This window comes from Fulmarus glacialis, unplaced genomic scaffold (assembly GCF_000690835.1).
Source record: "Fulmarus glacialis isolate BGI_N327 unplaced genomic scaffold, ASM69083v1 scaffold12514, whole genome shotgun sequence".
Classification (NCBI taxonomy): Eukaryota; Metazoa; Chordata; class Aves; order Procellariiformes; family Procellariidae; genus Fulmarus; species Fulmarus glacialis.
In genome coordinates, this window is record NW_009208769.1 from 1327 (window position 1) to 18865 (window position 17539).

Here is a 17539-nt window from a genome sequence, read left to right on the forward strand (position 1 = left end):
TACTGAGCTAGAAATGTTTCCATCCTGAATGCTTTGTCTTCATCATCCTTGCCATACTGTTTCATCATACACCCCTGGTTTTGTTCTATCCATAATTTTTATCTGGGTCATTTTCCTTTTTGCAGGTACGTACCAGAGTTTGACTGTTACATGCTTTATAAATATGTTCTTTTTTCCCCTGTACTGCATAGCTCCAGTCTTGCAGCAGATGTAGAAGTGTGATCAAGCAGGGATCTGTACCGTGAAAAAGTTCTTCATGGTATCAGTTGTGGGATCAAACCATAGATTTTGAATCGCCAAGTACAGATGTGCCACACTAAGAAGTTATATCCTGTCCTATTATTCAAACATTCATGTGTTTGAATTCAGAACAATGGAAAGCTGGAATATTTTGGCTGAATTGCCTTCAAGATGGTTACAGATGCAAGATCTGCTCTGTGTTTCCTTACATCAGGAAATTGCATGTCTTTCTTTTCTAGATTTGAACGCATTCATACAAAAAAAGGGAACTACAGTAAGTCACTAGTTTCAAACCAGGAAGAGGTAGATGATTTAGCAACCTTGGAGGTACTGGATGAGGTAAGAACCTCCTTTTTCACGTTTTCCTGAAGAGGGGTAATCACGTATTAAAACACAATGGTGTGCTGTTGATTTTCAAGTTCAATTATATTGTCACAATTCAATTGTGTAAGTGTACAATGGCATTTTACCAGTTTATGCCAAATATTTTAGATGAGATTTGCCGTGTCAGGAATGGTTCCAACTCAAAACTAAAACACCTCTGCAGTTACAGCCTTAGACCGAGCAGTATTGTAGCACCATTTGCTTAACAGGATTTATATTGCTGGATTTTATTACAGCTAAATGTCTGGTTTGCAATGATGTGTTAACCTGAAATTGGTCCAGGTCCAAGAACAAGCACCTTCTCCCCTGTTGCTTGGACATCTAGAGTTGTCTTAAACATGCTTATCATACTCTCCTAGGCTGGGTTCTCAGTGACTTACTATGGTGTGGATATGCATTGAGATCAATTTATGTCAGCTGAGGCTCTGACCTATCAATGCCTTCTGGTGAACTTTTGACAAAATTATTGATACAAATCTCACTGGTTTGTCGAAGTTCGAAAATGAGTCCACTAGGAGCAGGGGAACATGCATAAGAGGAGGGAAGTCTATTGTGTTATGCTTTAAGCTTCAAAACCAGAAAGAAGAATCAGGCCACAGCACATTATCTGCAGGTCTTAGAGGCCAGCAGTGGTTGTAAACAAACGGTCATTCTTCCTCTACCAGGCTGTGCATAGACTATAATTCACATTGTCGTATCTGTAAAACTTCTCTGGTACATTGTATCTTCGTCAGTCCAGAATATTCAATGTGGCTCTTGAACTGGTAAACTGACAGCCCACAGAACATCTTCCATCATCCAAGAGCTTGGTTTAGTAGCTTAATGTTTAGTTAATATCGATTGAGCTAATCCAGACTTCATCTACTGCACAAAGCTCAATCTTAAGCATTTTTTAAATATTGGGAATAGCCATATGCTACCAAGACTGGTTTTTATCTTTTGCCATGAAGCATGTAAACAATCTGAGGTAAAGAGAAGACACACAAAAAACCAGACGAGCCAGAAGTATATCCCATCTCCTCAGAGGTGGAGCATTCTCAGGAAAGTCCTCAGGAAACCTCCATCTAAAGGCATCATTTGACTATGTGATATTTTACTAAATCCAATCCAGTTTAAAACCTCTTTCACGTATGAATGGCAGCTTCTCAGAACTGTCTCCTTTGTTCCATTCAAACTTTTCTTCCAGTTTAGGTAGCCCCATCAGAAGAGCCAAACAGAAGACCTTCTATCAGTGCAAGAAATAATTTCAAAAAGGGCAGAAGTTGCCCTAAAAAATTCTGTTAATGTGAATCTGATTACGGCCAAAAGCAAGGTAGTATTCAAAACCAAAAAGGGAAGAGTTTATCAAGGCAATGGAAAACCAAGGTTTTCTCCTTATGTTTTCCTGTGAAGGAAATGTAACCTCTTCGGCTGTTGAGAATTCAGATTTTAAGTGCATTAACCAGAACACAGTGCACAACACTGTGAACAGATGGATGTGGAGGGAAAGCAATTCCTTCTGTGGTCCTCTGCTGCCAGTCGTTCTGTTCCAGTGGGAATAGAGCCTAAATATTTTCACATATACCTCAGAATAGCCTCAAGGCTGGTTTGAATTTCTTCATCCAGCTCTATGTCCTGTTTTGATTGGAAACCTAACCAGGCACTTTACATACCCAGCTCCATATGCAGAAGAAGCTGAGGGAAATTATGTCAAGAAATTGGGTATGCCACTAATGGACTCTTCTTTTTTCTTGGTTCAGGGAGAACTGGCTCTGCAGCAGCAAAGAACAATTACAGCAGAGACTGCTTGTTAATATAGAAAGATGCCTGATTGTTTGCATTAATAGGATCCAAACAGTTGAACATCCATTTTTATCGTAACTGAAAGTAATGTCAGAGCAGCTGCAATGGCAGTTATGAATTCAAGCATTCGGCTCTTGCTTGATGAGTTATATGAAGCTGTAGTGTTAGAAATGAAGACAGGACTGTCTCATGGAAACCTTTGATTAATTGAATTAAAGCAGTACTTATTAACTCATTTTTCTACAGGCACTTGGGGATCTGTAAGTATATATTGTTCAAACTGAGTTTGGACACAAGAAATTAGGAATGCCAGTGTGTTTGAAAGTGTTACTTACTTTTGATCATGATCAGTTGTATTCCTGACTATTAATACCTTCCGTCTCTATCCTCACTCATTGTAACTACATAAATATTTTATACATTTTTCTAATATTCTTTTTTTCCCCATGTGATTCCATGTTCCTATTCTTCCTTCATCAGAATACAGTAACAGAGCAGTTGCAGAAGGGTTACGCCAAGGATCAGATCTACACATATGTTGGGGACATTCTCATCGCTGTCAATCCATTTCGGAACATAGATATTTATTCTTCACAGGTGTGAAAATCTAGGTTTGGTTCTTTCAAACTAGCACTGATTTCCATTAAAATATGAATATTTGTGTTAAGTATAAAGTAAGACCATTCTTGAGAGTTACTTCAGTTCACTCTGAAAACCAGAATTACCAATACAGTTGTCCCTTCAAGTGCATGTTGACACACATCCTTATCATGTGCTGAATTTCAGCACAGAAATGAGAAACTCAAAAAAATTTAATTTCTGGTATCTTTATATCTATAGTGTAGATCATATCTGTATCATGTCTAAAGTGCAAACAGCTGTATCTGAGCAAGTCATCCATTTTAATCAATAGATGGAAATAGGATTTTTGAGGTATTGTTCTTCTAATGACTTTCAACATTCATTCTAGGATGAGATAAATTGTGCTAAACTTCATGAGATTGGTTGACTAGAGCCCCACAGAGTGTAAAGGCGCTAGCTGCCTATAGCAGCTAGTTCAGAAGTAGTATCTGTACAGATAAGTGCATTTATTCAGGTGAATCTTACCTCTCTTTGTGGGAGGGAGCATTCCTTCTCGTCCACTTCCCATAGAGAACTTCTGTGAATGGCTGGAGGTAGGAGCTGGGGGCTTTTCCTCTCAAGAGAGCTGGGGAAGCCATAGCTATTTAATTGATCAGACAGTTCACAAAGCAACCCTGGAAAATTTTAACTTTTGTGAATTTGCCTCCCCATTATACAAAAGGGAACAGATATGAAAGCCTGGTCATACACTAATTTGGCATTATTAATTATCAGATACTACAGATATAGAAAAGATCTTAAGTTTTGACATCAATATCATGCAGAAATACTAAGAGGATGTGAAATACAAATAAAATGAAATTGTTAGTTGGTCCTTGATGTCTGGCAACATTAAATTTTCTTCTAATAATTCGAGTTTTATAGTGTAATCAGGGCTGACATCATACAAAATTGTGCTTCATCTTTTTTAGCAGTTCTTATAGTACTAAGTACTACAGATTCATGGTATAGTGAGCGCAGTAACAGCTCACACAGGAAACATCACTGCTGGTAACCTCAGCATGCTGTGCACTAATCTGAAAATAAAACTAAACTCTGATAAAAAAAAAGTTGTTAAGGGACGCTGATAATGCTTTCATTTTTCTTACGCGTAGCATTCCAAACTGTATATTGGAGCCAAACGGACTGCCAACCCTCCTCATATTTTTGCTGTTGCTGACATAGGTTATCAGTCCATGGTGACATACAACTCTGATCAGGTAAAGATGAGGTGTCTTAATTAAATCCTTTGCTAGGCTGAGAGATATGTAATGAGCTCAGAGTCATACTCTTGTTCTCTGCAGTGTATCGTTATTTCTGGAGAAAGTGGAGCTGGCAAGACACAAAGTGCCCATCTTCTGGTAAAGGTATGTTTCAAAGGGGATACCTCTGTAAGGCTTTGCTATCTTAGGCTTAATCGACTGAACCTATGGACAGGGCATTGGTAGGGGAGCAAGACTGCAACACATTTTCCAAAGAACTTCTGTAAGGTCAGATTGGAACACGATGCTGACCTATCTACCCCTTCCTCCCTCCTGAACTAGGGTCACTTGACAATATTTTGGGGATTCTGCAAGGAAGTACCCACTGCAGCGAGGGCTGTGACTTAGTCTGTACCTTGTTTAATTAAGTGTCTTCAAATCACCCAAACTGTACTAAATAAAACACTCTTCTAGCTTTTCACCTCCTTCCACAACTAGATTGCTGTCAGTGGGACATGGTTATTCTGGGAAGTGACCACCATAATTGTCTAAATAAAATGCCATTTTTGCATGTCCCAGGTGAGATGCAAGCAGTATGGTGCAGTGCAGCAGTAAGCAGATGCTATCAAGGATCCTAAAAGTAGGCGGGCCATCTCAGAGTGCTGGACCACAGAAATTGATTAGTTCTGGTGTTGTCGTTATGTGCGTTATCTCTTCCAGCCAGCCATTAGTTCTGCAGATTGCTATATTCTTACAGGTTTCATGATATATACATGCCTTTCTTTCCATATGATTCACATAGGAATGGCTGCCCTGATGATGTCACACTTCACAATACCAACTAGAAGAGGAAAGAAACACTTAAGAATGAATGTATTTGAATGATTACTGATAATTTTAAGCAATATCTTTTTCATATCCAGGCTAATAACAGGACTCTACAGGAGAAGATCCTCCAGGTGAATAACCTCGTAGAAGCATTTGGGAATGCAGGCACTATCATCAATGATAACTCGAGCAGATTTGGAAAATATTTGGAAATGAAATTCACTTGTGGTGGCACTGTAGTAGGAGCTCAGATTTCAGAGTATCTCCTTGAAAAATCCAGAGTTGTCCACCAGGCAGTGTAAGTATAAAAATTATATTTGACTTAATTTGAGGGTTACAGAGTAGGCCTACAATGCAGGAAATTATCTTGGATCAAAACACGAAGATGAATAAGGTACTGGGATTTTTTCTTATAAACGATATATGAATAGCTTGTAAATCTGTAAGCTAGCTGGAAGTTACTCCTGATTTTTTCTTTCATTGCCTCCTGGGTTATTTAAACAAATCTCTTAAAAATGCATATGTGATATATAAAGTGTATCAGAATGTGTAAAGAATTAAAAACTTTCTAATAGTTCAGTTATTCTTCCACAATTTCTTTGTGGAAGTTTGAAGTACTGTGTTAAATATATCACTTGGATTTAATTCCTCTACGTTTCCTCTAGTATTGTAGGGGCTTTTTTTGTTTGTTTGTCTGCAAAGTACTGGTTTTCCATTTTGGACCATCTAGTAGGATTTGGTTATAAACGGTTATGGACCAAATGCAGAACAGATCCATTTCTGTCATGTGTGTATCTCATAATATAAAATGACAGAAAAATTAAATGGCATTTCTAGTTAATTTAAATTATTGACATACATTTTCTATCCTAATATATAGCACATCCAGATAAAAAATACTTTGGCAACTCCATTTCTGCCATAATAGCAATAGGAAAAACAGAGTTTGAGACAAGGAATGTTGTCACTGATTTAAATTTTTCCCCTTGCTGTTCTCTTACTCATTTTTACTCTTTTTGTAGTTCAGCATGACCTTGTTGGCCTGTTGTACATTTGTGACATGAAGAACAACTAAGTATTACTTGGAATGTTTCAATAAACAATTTAAAGTTAGAGGCAACTTTATTAAGTGGTGGTTTTTTTCCCAGTTGAACATAAGCACAGAAACTGCTTTTTCAGAATAAAATCAGCTTTTTCCTTAAAATACCACTTTTTTTCATAAGTTTTCATGGGTTTGTTCTGTGGCTGTCAGTTTGTATTTATATTTAGCCACATGCTGAGACAGGAGGTCGGCAAAGCATTTACGTGCCTCAAATGCTATTTAGGTAGGTGTAGATATCTGAATTCACAAGAAAATGCCACAGACATGTTTAGCGTGATCTTGTTTTCTACTACTGACTGTCCACAGTAAAATATGCAAACTAAGTTGGCACTGGATCTTGATCTAGGCACCCCCCATGCAGAGAGGAGTGCACTGGGCTCTGATCCTGTTTCACAAGAGCATGTAATGGTGCTCCTGAGACACACGCTTCAAGTCATGCAGAAATCGGGGGTTTGAACACGATTCCTTTTTGCCATTTCATAGTGAGTGACTTGGCCATCTCAGGGATCAGTGGTGGTTGCAGATTTCCACCTACGCATCTAGTTCTTCCTCATAAGGTGCACAGGAACCTTGGATGTGCAATAAACCTTCTGTCCTGGGTTTGGGCACCTAACTTTTAGACAAAGCATGCCAAGTCATAAGTCCCTTCGCTGAATGTCTGCTTATGTGCTTTCTTGGCTCAGGGCTAACGGACACAGCAACCATACTGGATTCAGTGAATCAGGAGTGTATAGCTCTCCCATGGTAAAAAGATTTTTTGAAATAACTGGAAGTTAAACAGCCCCTTTAATCCAGGTGGATGAGTAACGTGCAAGATCTCACCCAGCATCTACCAATAGCATCAAAGGCAGAGCAGCATTTAGCTGCTTGTAGCACTGAGCAGCTGCCCTGGCAGCTTCTGAACAAATACATAATGGTACAGAAAGAGTACAGGAACTTGTGTAATAAAGCTTCTTTCAGAGTCCTCTGTCAGTTTGCATGTTATTGACTGTTATTAAAATAACATTTAATAATAGCATGTATGTCATCAGTAAATGTAACACAGTTACATTACTAAACCAGTTTGTTGTTTCTGTTGTTTCAGAGGAGAGAAAAATTTCCATATTTTTTATTATATTTATGCTGGTCTGGCAGAAAAGAAAAAACTGGCACTTTATAAACTGCCAGAATATAGACCTCCCAGGTAATGCAGTTTATTTTTACGTAAATTGATTACTAAGAAATGTGGTGTTGTTGAATTCTCAACCTCATTTACATTCTAACTCTGTATCCATCAACACTTTCAGATATCTGCAAAACGATCATTTCAGAATAGTGCAAGATTTCATGAACAATAGCTTTTATAAGTCTCAATTTGAATTAATTGAACAGTGCTTCAAAGTCATAGGTTTTACACTGGAGGTGAGTGCTCATAACCCTTCTTTTTTGGTGAACTTTAATGGCTACCTTAATCAGGAAAAACTTGTATAAAGCATTCAAATAATCTCCCTTGTTATTTTCTTCTTTTAACAGTAGTGTGTTTAGGATATTGCATGGTCAACTTACTGTTATATTACCACATTTAAATTTTTAAGGCTTCAAGGCATTGATAAACTAATAAAATGGTATTGGTCAACAAGACTTTGAGATCAGTGAACACAGCACAGCTGAGTAATTGGGAAAAAAAGGCTTTTGCAAATTAAATGCCTAGAAAATTATGTTGTAACTATTTATTAGCCTATAATTTTAGGCCTGTGAATATAAGCCTCCTCTCTGTTTTAAGATTAAGTCCATGGTGAGACTTCTAAAAATTCATTGAGTTGATCTGAGTTTTGATGAACTCAATACATTTTCACAACTCCAGGGGTAAAGTTAAATGAAGTTTTTACATCGCTTTGGAGTGAATCTCATCGCTAAACATTAACTGAACCCATTCTTTCTTTATGATCTCATATGATTGCTCTGCTGGCCATTAAACCCCTCTGCTGAGGCTGTCTTTGGTATAATTAAAATAAAAACAGGCCTCTGGATTTATAAAGTAGGATGTAAGGGAAGGAAACCCCATCCTGCACCCTAGTTCTCTCTTTTTAGGAGAAGTGGTGCATCATAGCTGTAGTTTACCGCTGACTTAATTTATCCAAAAGGTAGTAGGAGTATGATCTGTATAGTATCTGTGAAATATAGCACTGGTGCTGCAGAATGAATGTATGTTTTAATTTATTTGACAAAACTGCATGGTGTAAGGAGCTATTCACAGAAAATTACTCACTTCAGTTGAATATTTCTGGCTTCCCTCAATGTAAATATTTGAATAGCTAGCAGAACAAATTTATTCACCTATTCTGTTCCTCCATACTCATTTTGCATGAAGTCATAGTAGCAGTGGAGTTCGCAGTCTCTTTCTCCTCTACACGCTTATTCAGAACTGCACTTAGTAATATCACACCTGTACTATCACATCATTTCACACCTGCACTTTCACCTTTCCAGAAGCAACATGGAAGGATATGCACAGTTCAGCACTGATAGCAGTTTTGTGACAGCTTCAGAGACCTTGATAAGTCGTAATTTATACCATGAAAAGCAGCAAGTCTGCTTTTGTTCCTGGTTCTTTTGTTCACTTGGATGGATAGAAACAATAATCCTGATCATCCAAAAGAGAAGACCTTCCTTACCTGTTGAAGATCCAATTAGAACTAGGTCACTGGCCACATAGTGCAGTTCTAGGGTGGATCTTCACTTGATTATCTTAGCAAGCCACCGGGAGCTGAATCTGTGAAGAATTATCTGCTGTAGAACCCCCACAGTTTCAGAAGCAGGTTGAGTACCATAGGCAATCTAACTGTGGTTACATGCGAGCCCCATCCATGTTAGCCTGTCTTACATTCTCCACAGGGTGAACTAGCCTGTCTGAGGCTGTGTTTGCAAGAGTGAAGGAACAGAGAAGTCCTCTTCCCCCGCTGAGGTTCTGATATAGAATACATGTGCAGAGACAATTTATTTTCAGTGAGAAAAAGATACTGTAAGACAATGAGTTCCTTTTCTAAGTTCACTTTTTAGTAATGCAGCCTTAAGGTTTGACATTCATCCCAGTGCACAGAGGAGGTTCTATATAAGCATGTTCCATGTTTTATTAGCAGAAAACTTTGGACAGAATATCTTCTCCATTCCAGTTAAAACTGAGACCTACACAAGGCTTTATTTCTTTGAAATTTGTTTTTAACTGACTGGCAGGCTTTAATAGTAACTACTGTCAGTACTCCCTGTCTTAAAATCACACTGTTTTTTTTCAGGCTGCATGGCAAAATGAATAGGAAAGGACTGCCTGAGGTGAACAATAATCATACTGTATGAGACAGATCAAGCCAGATTTCAAACCCACTGGAAAAGGGCACAAAAATGTCAGCAACTATACATACTGTACTGCATAATGGCAGAAGTTAAGCTATCCATTTCTTTGCATTTCATCTGTGTGCCTAAGCTTAAAATGAAAATGATTGCTTAAAACCTAGGTAAACTGTGTGCCAATTATCCGAAGCATAATTTTTTAGAATGAGCTTATCTAGTTTGTCTTGCTGTCACTGGAATAATTTATTTATTAACTGCTAGATTAACTTCTGAAAGTGTTGAAAACAAGATCAAGTATTCTACAGCAATTAAGGACTTTATCTCAGTAAATGATGCCTGGCATGGTACCAGCAAACTATTGAATATTAGGGATAAAATGCTGTGCAATTATGAAAAGTCCATCATTATAAAATACCAGTCAAATTTACAAAACTGCTTCTTATAAAACTACCATAAAACTTATAAAACTGCTATTTATAAAATATACTATTACTTGTGTGCTGCAGAATATATCATATCACAGATTCCTAGCTTAAAACGTAGTCTGCTTTACAGCAACACCTCAGCATTTCTGAGTAGAAAATACTCAGAGATTATCAAGTATACTGATAAACGTTCACCGTTCAGATGAAAATTTACAGTTCAAATCTAAGTCAAACCTGCAACGAAAGAATTATTTCATTAATTGTAAATATTATTTGTCATAAAATAAAATTTACTGTAAAATGTTTACTGTCATGAAATAATTTACTGTGTGTATGACTTCACTGTCCAGACTAATATTAGCCTTTTTCAAGGCAGAATCCCTCTTCAGAACCTACTAAATCATTTGAAATTTAAATATGTTTAAGTAAAGTTCATACTAAAGTTCTTTGATGAGTACACAGTTCCTAAATGACATTTTGAAGGGTAAAGTGCTTTGCCAAATCAGAGATGTGAGGTCTCACTCTTCTCCCAGTGAAACTTTTTCTGATGATGTCGTAGAGAGCTGTTGCAGACCTATTAATACCTTTGTTTCCATGATCCAAAAAACATAGATGCAGATTATTTTATATTTTTCTTGATTTAGGTATTACATTTTTAGACACGGTTGTGCCTGCAGACACAGTGAAGGATGGATATAAATAACCTCTGAATTCTTTCTGTGTAAGAGGATTATGTTCACCACTGTTTTGTGCTTCCCCTACTCCATGTCAATCCTGTCCTGTCGACAAGTATGGAAGAGAGATTAGGCTGTAGTTTGCCTTGCCCTTTTTGGGTGTCTTATACTTGAAAGACTATGCTGAGTACAGAAAAAGGAATTACTGCTGAGAACAGTATTCCTAAAAGTAGTGGGCATGTGGCAGACAACAGGAAACAACACACACACGTGCCCATTGCACAAACCAAAGTGACAAATCTATCTGACTATTAAGTATTGCATCTTTTTTAATATACTTTTCAGGAACTTGGAAGTGTGTACAGTGTCCTGGCTGCCATTTTAAATGTGGGTAACATTGAATTTTCTGCAGTGGTATCTGAACATATGATTGACAAGAGCAACATTTCCAATCCAGTAGCCCTTGAGAATTGTGAGTGTTTTTTCTTGATTTAAGATTGTTTTCCTTTAGTGTTTTGATAGCGAATTTCATTTATTGCAGGAGAGTTATCAATGAAAACTGTATTCACATGGAAATTTTGCAAGAATAATTAAATGCTGAAGATAGATTAATTCTAAGCCCACCTGAATTCAAATGCAAAAAAGAAAAAATTTTCCATGTTATGCACCTTATTTGACTAACCAGTTCACTGGCATTCAGGAAACATGACTAATACTGCAGATGCCTGAAAAGAAAATCTTTGGAATTTTTCCAAGGTTATTTGAACACTTGATGGAGAACCTCATTAACATGTTGAATAGTTTTTTCCCATTTCTTTCTCAGATACTCATTACTTGTTCCCCACATGTGCCTGTTGAAATATGGCCCACTAATTCTTTGGAAGAGATACCTTACATTATAGGCTGCCAGGAGGCAGAGGAGGGCAAGGGGCAAAGATTCTCAAGAAAGTTGCTACTCTTTCTCAGTATTACAGGTGGGGAGACAATGAAGTCTTCACACTATCTTCTTACATGTTTTCCTGCCATAGATAGAAAAATATTGTGGAAGTGGGAAAGAAGCACCCCTTTTTTGGAGCAAAAGGAGGACAGCAGTGGCTTATATGGATGGATTATAGCTGAGAGGGATATTCACACCTCACAACTTAAATACTCCTGACATAGTCACCTAGATTCCCTAGCATTTCTCTGTAGACAGTTTGGAGAAATAACCTCCTTGATAAAGCCATTTAGAACCTAAAGACCTCTGCTTTGAATCACTTACTCATTGAGTGCAGTGGAAGCTAGGAAGGTTGTGACTAAATTACATACTGACAGTTGTTTGGTGTGGACACCCTCATTAGTCATAGTTCGAGACTTTGATTTGGCCCTTATTCATAATACGTTGCCCTTGCAGCTTTGATTGCAAAAATGCGTATTTTTCCTTCTAAATCTGCCTCTGAGCTATGCCTGTGACCTTCCTTCCTAGGTGCGTCCTTGCTGTGTATTCAGGCAGATGAACTGCAAGAGGCCCTCACCTCTCACTGTGTAGTGACTCGAGGAGAAACAATTATTCGTCCCAACACTGTGGAAAAAGCCACCGATGTCAGAGATGCCATGGCCAAAGCACTGTATGGGCGCCTCTTTAGCTGGATAGTCAATCGCATCAACACTTTACTCAAACCTGACAAACATTTAAGGTAAAAGAAGCTTTTCCAGGATAAAGAAAGATTTTCTGTGGGAATAATATTGTCTATACTAGAGCATTTAGTGTTCTCATCTACTTGTTCTCTGCTACCTTTTTGTTTATGACACCACCATGTTAAAAAAAGAAGGTTTTATCCTATTCATAGTATGCAGTGAAAATACAGTAGATATGGATAGCACAGGTGTCTGGTCTTTTCCTGTTTGACCTTTAATCATTTAACCCTTTGTAAATTACATACTAACTACTTTTTCCTTTAGACTTTTTCAGGGTCAACTTTTGACTATCAACTGTTGATTACATAGGTCAAATTCTGCTCGTTTGCACTGATGCTGTTGCTTCTGTCGCTGTTACGAGCATAGTTTCATATATGTGTGAGAGCAGTTTCCAAACACATTTACTGAGGTTAATGTCCACCCTACCCCTACAAGGTGACATTTTAAACACAGAGACAAGGAAGATATTGGGAATGAGGATATAACACGTTTTGCAAATTAACCAAAGAAGAAATTATATGGCTTGCATTGTAGATTCTATAGGTCAGAGCCCTCTATGGCTGATAATAGCAGTGAAAAGGGGCAAACTTATAACTACTTGAAGAGGAATAATAATAATAATAGCTTTGGTTTGCAAATCTGGATTTTCTGGATTTTTTTTTTTGAAACATCAGAGGAAAGTCAAGGCTGCAATCCTAAAATTTGTCTAAACTTTCAAATATTTGGTTACAGCAGAGCAGCAATAAACAGAACTTTAATCAGTAAGTGATAGGATAAAATTCATGGTACATGGCGCAGCACTGCTAGCCTGTGTGCCTCTCTCACATGCCTGTTACAGATCCCTTTTCAAATTGAGTGCTTATTATGCTGGTGAGGAGGGAGAAAGTTCGACCTGAAATGTTCACTATACAAAAAAAAACCCAGAAGTCTGCTTTGGTAGTAAAATAATTTGTATTTGCTATTTGTATGTAATTAGCTCTGAGAAGGAATGGGGCAGACAAATTTCAGCAGACTATTCACAAAAGATGTGATTTCCAGACAGATAAAATAGTCACCAAGTTCAGGTCAAATTCGACAAATACCTTTGATTCCTCCACAATGAAGCACTTCCATTTTTGAGATGGACTTCACAAAGAGGTTCAAGCGCTATTCATGAGTATCTTGAGGCTGCTTCTTCATATCCAATTTCCTAAACTTTTTATAAAAAAAAAAAAAACAAACATTGGTTACAGATAGCCCCTCAAAGGGGTTTTATAGATAGAATGATTTATTTTTTTAATTTAGCTAGGAAAAGACACTAATGTCAACTTTAATATTTTGTGTCCTTTAATATTTTGTTTCAGCAAATAAATACAAATATTAGAGGTTTTTTCCAGTTGCAGAAATGACCACATACCTCTCAGAATGCCTTAGCTAAAATTTCAAACTGAAGTTTTTACTAGTAGTACTCCTCTGGAACTTAATTGGTAATTTAAATTCATACCACACTCCAGTACTTAACGTAGTTATTTAGATGCATAAAAGGTCTAGCTATTAATTCTTTTGACTTTCATGTTAAAATAAGCAGTTTTAATTGTTGTGAATAAATAATATGAAGAAATAATATTTAATGACAGCAATCTTTAATTTCAAGATGCTGGTGAGTAAAGCCTGTTTTATTACAAAAGAAACAAAACGAACTGCATGTTGTTTCTGTACTGTAGTCACCTTTTTACTAATAATAATAACTAGCAAATATTAGTTTAAAAGTGAAATTGTAAATCCTCTACACGCTTATCAATTGACTCGCTCATTATGTGATTCAGCATATCTGATGTGCAAATACAGTCATCTTTGAATTGATGTGCATTTATTGTATTTCAAACAAAAATTGATTGTTATTGTAAGAGATATCTGGTTTAGCAAAAAATATCCTGCTGACCTGGCATACAGATTTGGCCCATTATTTCCTTTTGTGAAATAGTAATGAAACTAGTCAGTGTAAAATAAAGGTACAACAATAGAAAGTTTATTTAATCTTTGCAGTGGAGACGATGATGGTTTGAACATTGGAATTCTTGATATCTTTGGCTTTGAGAATTTCAAAAAAAATTCTTTTGAACAACTCTGTATCAACATTGCCAATGAACAAATTCAGTTCTACTTCAATCAACATGTCTTTGCCTGGGAACAGGTATGTGTTGAGTATTTTGATAAAGCTTTAATATTGCTGAATATATAAAACCTTGTCTCAAGAAACTCCTTCTCCATAATAGGTTGTAAATCGCAGACTATAACAAATGTTTTCTGAGTATGTATTTTGTGAAGCAGTGCTTGCTATTTGCAAGTAAAATGCCTACATAAAATGCATTAAACTTGAAATTTACAGTATCTAAGCAACATAACACAATGATAATCAGTTTGATGCAAATGCAATGTTGTTTTCTTGAGGAATAACATGAATGATGTAATGTATGGTTCTACAGTAAAAAAATAAATGAGTGGTAACGTAATTTTTAAAGTGCAGTGTTCATAATAGCTTACTAATAAGCTTAATGAACACTGAAATTCCATTATTAAGAAGTGAAAATCTCGCAATTATTTTGTTCTTATTCAGGAACTAGGTCATCTAAATAATGATGGATTTAATCTAAATAATTTGATGTAAAACAGAGAAAAGGAATAGAGTTGTAATTATAAAAGTTTATAAAATTGAAGAGGAGAGTGAAAAACCTCAAAAAAGATCATGTCAACTTTGTAAATAATTCCATGAGAATTAAATTAGCCATCTTTGAATCATTATTCAATATTGTTATTTGAAGAAATAACATGTCCAGCAAAAAAAATATTAATCTTGCTGAAAATAGAAATACTGCAGAATTCTGTATGAGCGGAAGAGTCAACATTCAAATTTTAGGTGAAATAATACTTTCTCTGTTTTATTTAAATTATTGGGGTTTATGATACATAGATGAAAATCCTCCTGAATACTAATTTTAATTATTAGTAGAAAAAGAGTATTTTGTCAGTGTTAATCACTGCTTGTTTTAAGGATGAGACAGATACAAGTTTGGAATGTGTCTATGTATGCAGGTGTGTACGTGCACGTGTCAGTCTAGAGGTGTATATATCTATGTGTAAAATGGAAATTTTTTTTATATGGATCAATGTTTTATCCTGTTTCCAATTATTTCAGGAAATGCTGTCTTGCAGTCTTAGACCTTGTAGTTGTTTTTATAGATTTATGTGGGAGATTCTCCGTCACAAGTATTTCCTTCTCTTTAATACCATCTAAAAGTCAGAGAGAAATTAGCCTGAACTACTATAATTACTTAGGAGTCTTCTTTCCAAAGTGCATAAATTCACACAAAAAGAGCACTTGGCTACTGCTGTTTCTACAGCTGGAAGATGGAAATAGCACAGACTGCGGCACTGTTATTTATTCCTGTCAAATCCAGGCATTGACCAGGTCCCGTGGACTTGCGTACGTCCACTTTGCTCAAATGTTCCCTAACTTGATCCTCCCCCACCGAGGGTAAGTCTTCCTTGCTCCAGACTTTCCCTCTGGTCTTGGGGACCTGGGATTATCAGTCAAGACCAAGGCAAAGGCATCGAGTATCTCAGCCTTTTCTGTGTCATCCATGCCCATTCAGCAGCAGGCCCACTTTTTCCCTAGTTGCCTTTTTGCTGCTGATGGACCTGCCTTGGCTTTCCCAACCCTATCCCTGCACACCAAAATATTGTCTTAATATTCCTTCTTTTTTAATTAGACTTGGGTCCTGTTCAGTGTAATCTGCCTTTACTTGTTTCTAGATATCCTAATACAGAACATTTTGGCCAGACCTGTATTAATGCAGAGGTTTGTACTGTCACCATCTAGTAGGAACAGTTTGCTCTCCTGCACGTGCCCTGCTCCAGAGAGGTCAGGGTGGTTATTTTGCTACTGAGCAGATGAGAGAAAAAATGAACTTCTGATTTTGACAACATACAGTTTACCCATTTCTCCCTGTAGGAAATTAGTATGACAATTACAGACATTATGGAAGGGGAAGGTGATCTTTATTTACAGAATCTCTAAGTATGTCAATTTTACCCACTCCCACTCATTCTCTCATAGATTTCATTGACTCACACCCACGTAGAAAACACCAGGATGTGTGTGTTCAAGTGGTCTGGCCAGGATCATTTGTGAGGAACACAGAGAATAAGGGACACCAGCAAGTCTTCATCATGTCTCTTAGGTTCTTCTTGCTGAAAGAGTTTTTGGACAGATCTTCTACACCCTTTAGCAATCAGTTGTTGTTACGGGGCGGTTCTTTGCCTCAGAACCTTATTTACTTCAGCCTCCGTAATCTTTAGGCAAGGTCATTATCTGGTTTTGCTTGTTTGGAATATATACATCTTTATGCCTACAGTCTGTTTCCTTGGTGGGCTCGTAGGAAAAGGAAAGGCATATGTGATGTGCTGTAACCTTGCAGTCATCCTCCTGTTGTCAGATTTAGAGGGTGTTCCACTCACTAGCTGTCTGCACTGTGTTTTTATGTGAATGAAGGCCTTCTGGTCTTGATGTAAACAACACTTTCCTCAATTTTATTGCTGTGAACAAATGTTCTTCATTCAAATCACAGGTCATTCTTCTAAGACTCTTTCTTCTGGTGCTTATACACTTATACATTTCCATTCGTATTTCATTTATACCAGTCCTAATATTCCTATTACAAGTGTCCACATCCTGCCTGTAATACCGAGTAAGATGTCTACTTTAATTTACATGACACCACTACACCAGATTATATCAAACTTCATTATATTATCTTGTAGCAGTCTCCAAAGATATTACTACAGCAGTGCAGAATGAGCTATATAGATTAAGTTCATGCAAGTGTGGGTGTAAATCCCCCCCCTTTCAGAGCCAGGAAATGACAAATGTATTATTCTGCATTACAACCTAATGGCACAGGTTGATTTGCAGTATGATTCATAGTCTTTATAAGACATCACTTTTCACTTATTTATAACGTGGTTGTTCCAGTTTTACATCACAAGAACAGTTTTTGAGAAAGCAGGTGGCTTCAGAATCTTTTCTGTTCACTGTAAGGACTCTCCTGTGTTAACACCAGTAATGTACTTTAATTGTACAGGCCCTCCCTGCAGACAAATGACAGAAAGCTATTTGCAGGAAAATATAAAATATAATTACTAAATTTTCTATACATGGAAAAAAAGGAAATATTTTCAAAATCATATGACTGAAATTGTTCTTGTTAATGATACAAAGTATCACTTACGTAAAAGCCA

The 17539-nt window shown here is 36.9% G+C and overlaps 1 protein-coding gene across 1 annotated transcript in view; it reads left to right on the forward strand.

The window, feature by feature from the left end:
* Positions 1-479: 479 nt before the first annotated feature.
* The window catches only part of MYO3A (myosin IIIA), a gene marked incomplete at its 5' end in the record, with an annotated part of 57222 nt that continues 40162 nt past the window's right edge, over positions 480-17539 (forward strand). Inside the window, 10 exons of the mRNA XM_009576609.1 lie at positions 480-579; positions 2887-3003; positions 4143-4247; positions 4332-4394; positions 5132-5355; positions 7244-7342; positions 7446-7560; positions 10931-11057; positions 12051-12261; positions 14288-14435. Of these exons, the coding sequence (XP_009574904.1) occupies positions 480-579; positions 2887-3003; positions 4143-4247; positions 4332-4394; positions 5132-5355; positions 7244-7342; positions 7446-7560; positions 10931-11057; positions 12051-12261; positions 14288-14435 (1309 nt within the window). The remainder of the gene's footprint in view (positions 580-2886; positions 3004-4142; positions 4248-4331; positions 4395-5131; positions 5356-7243; positions 7343-7445; positions 7561-10930; positions 11058-12050; positions 12262-14287; positions 14436-17539) is intronic.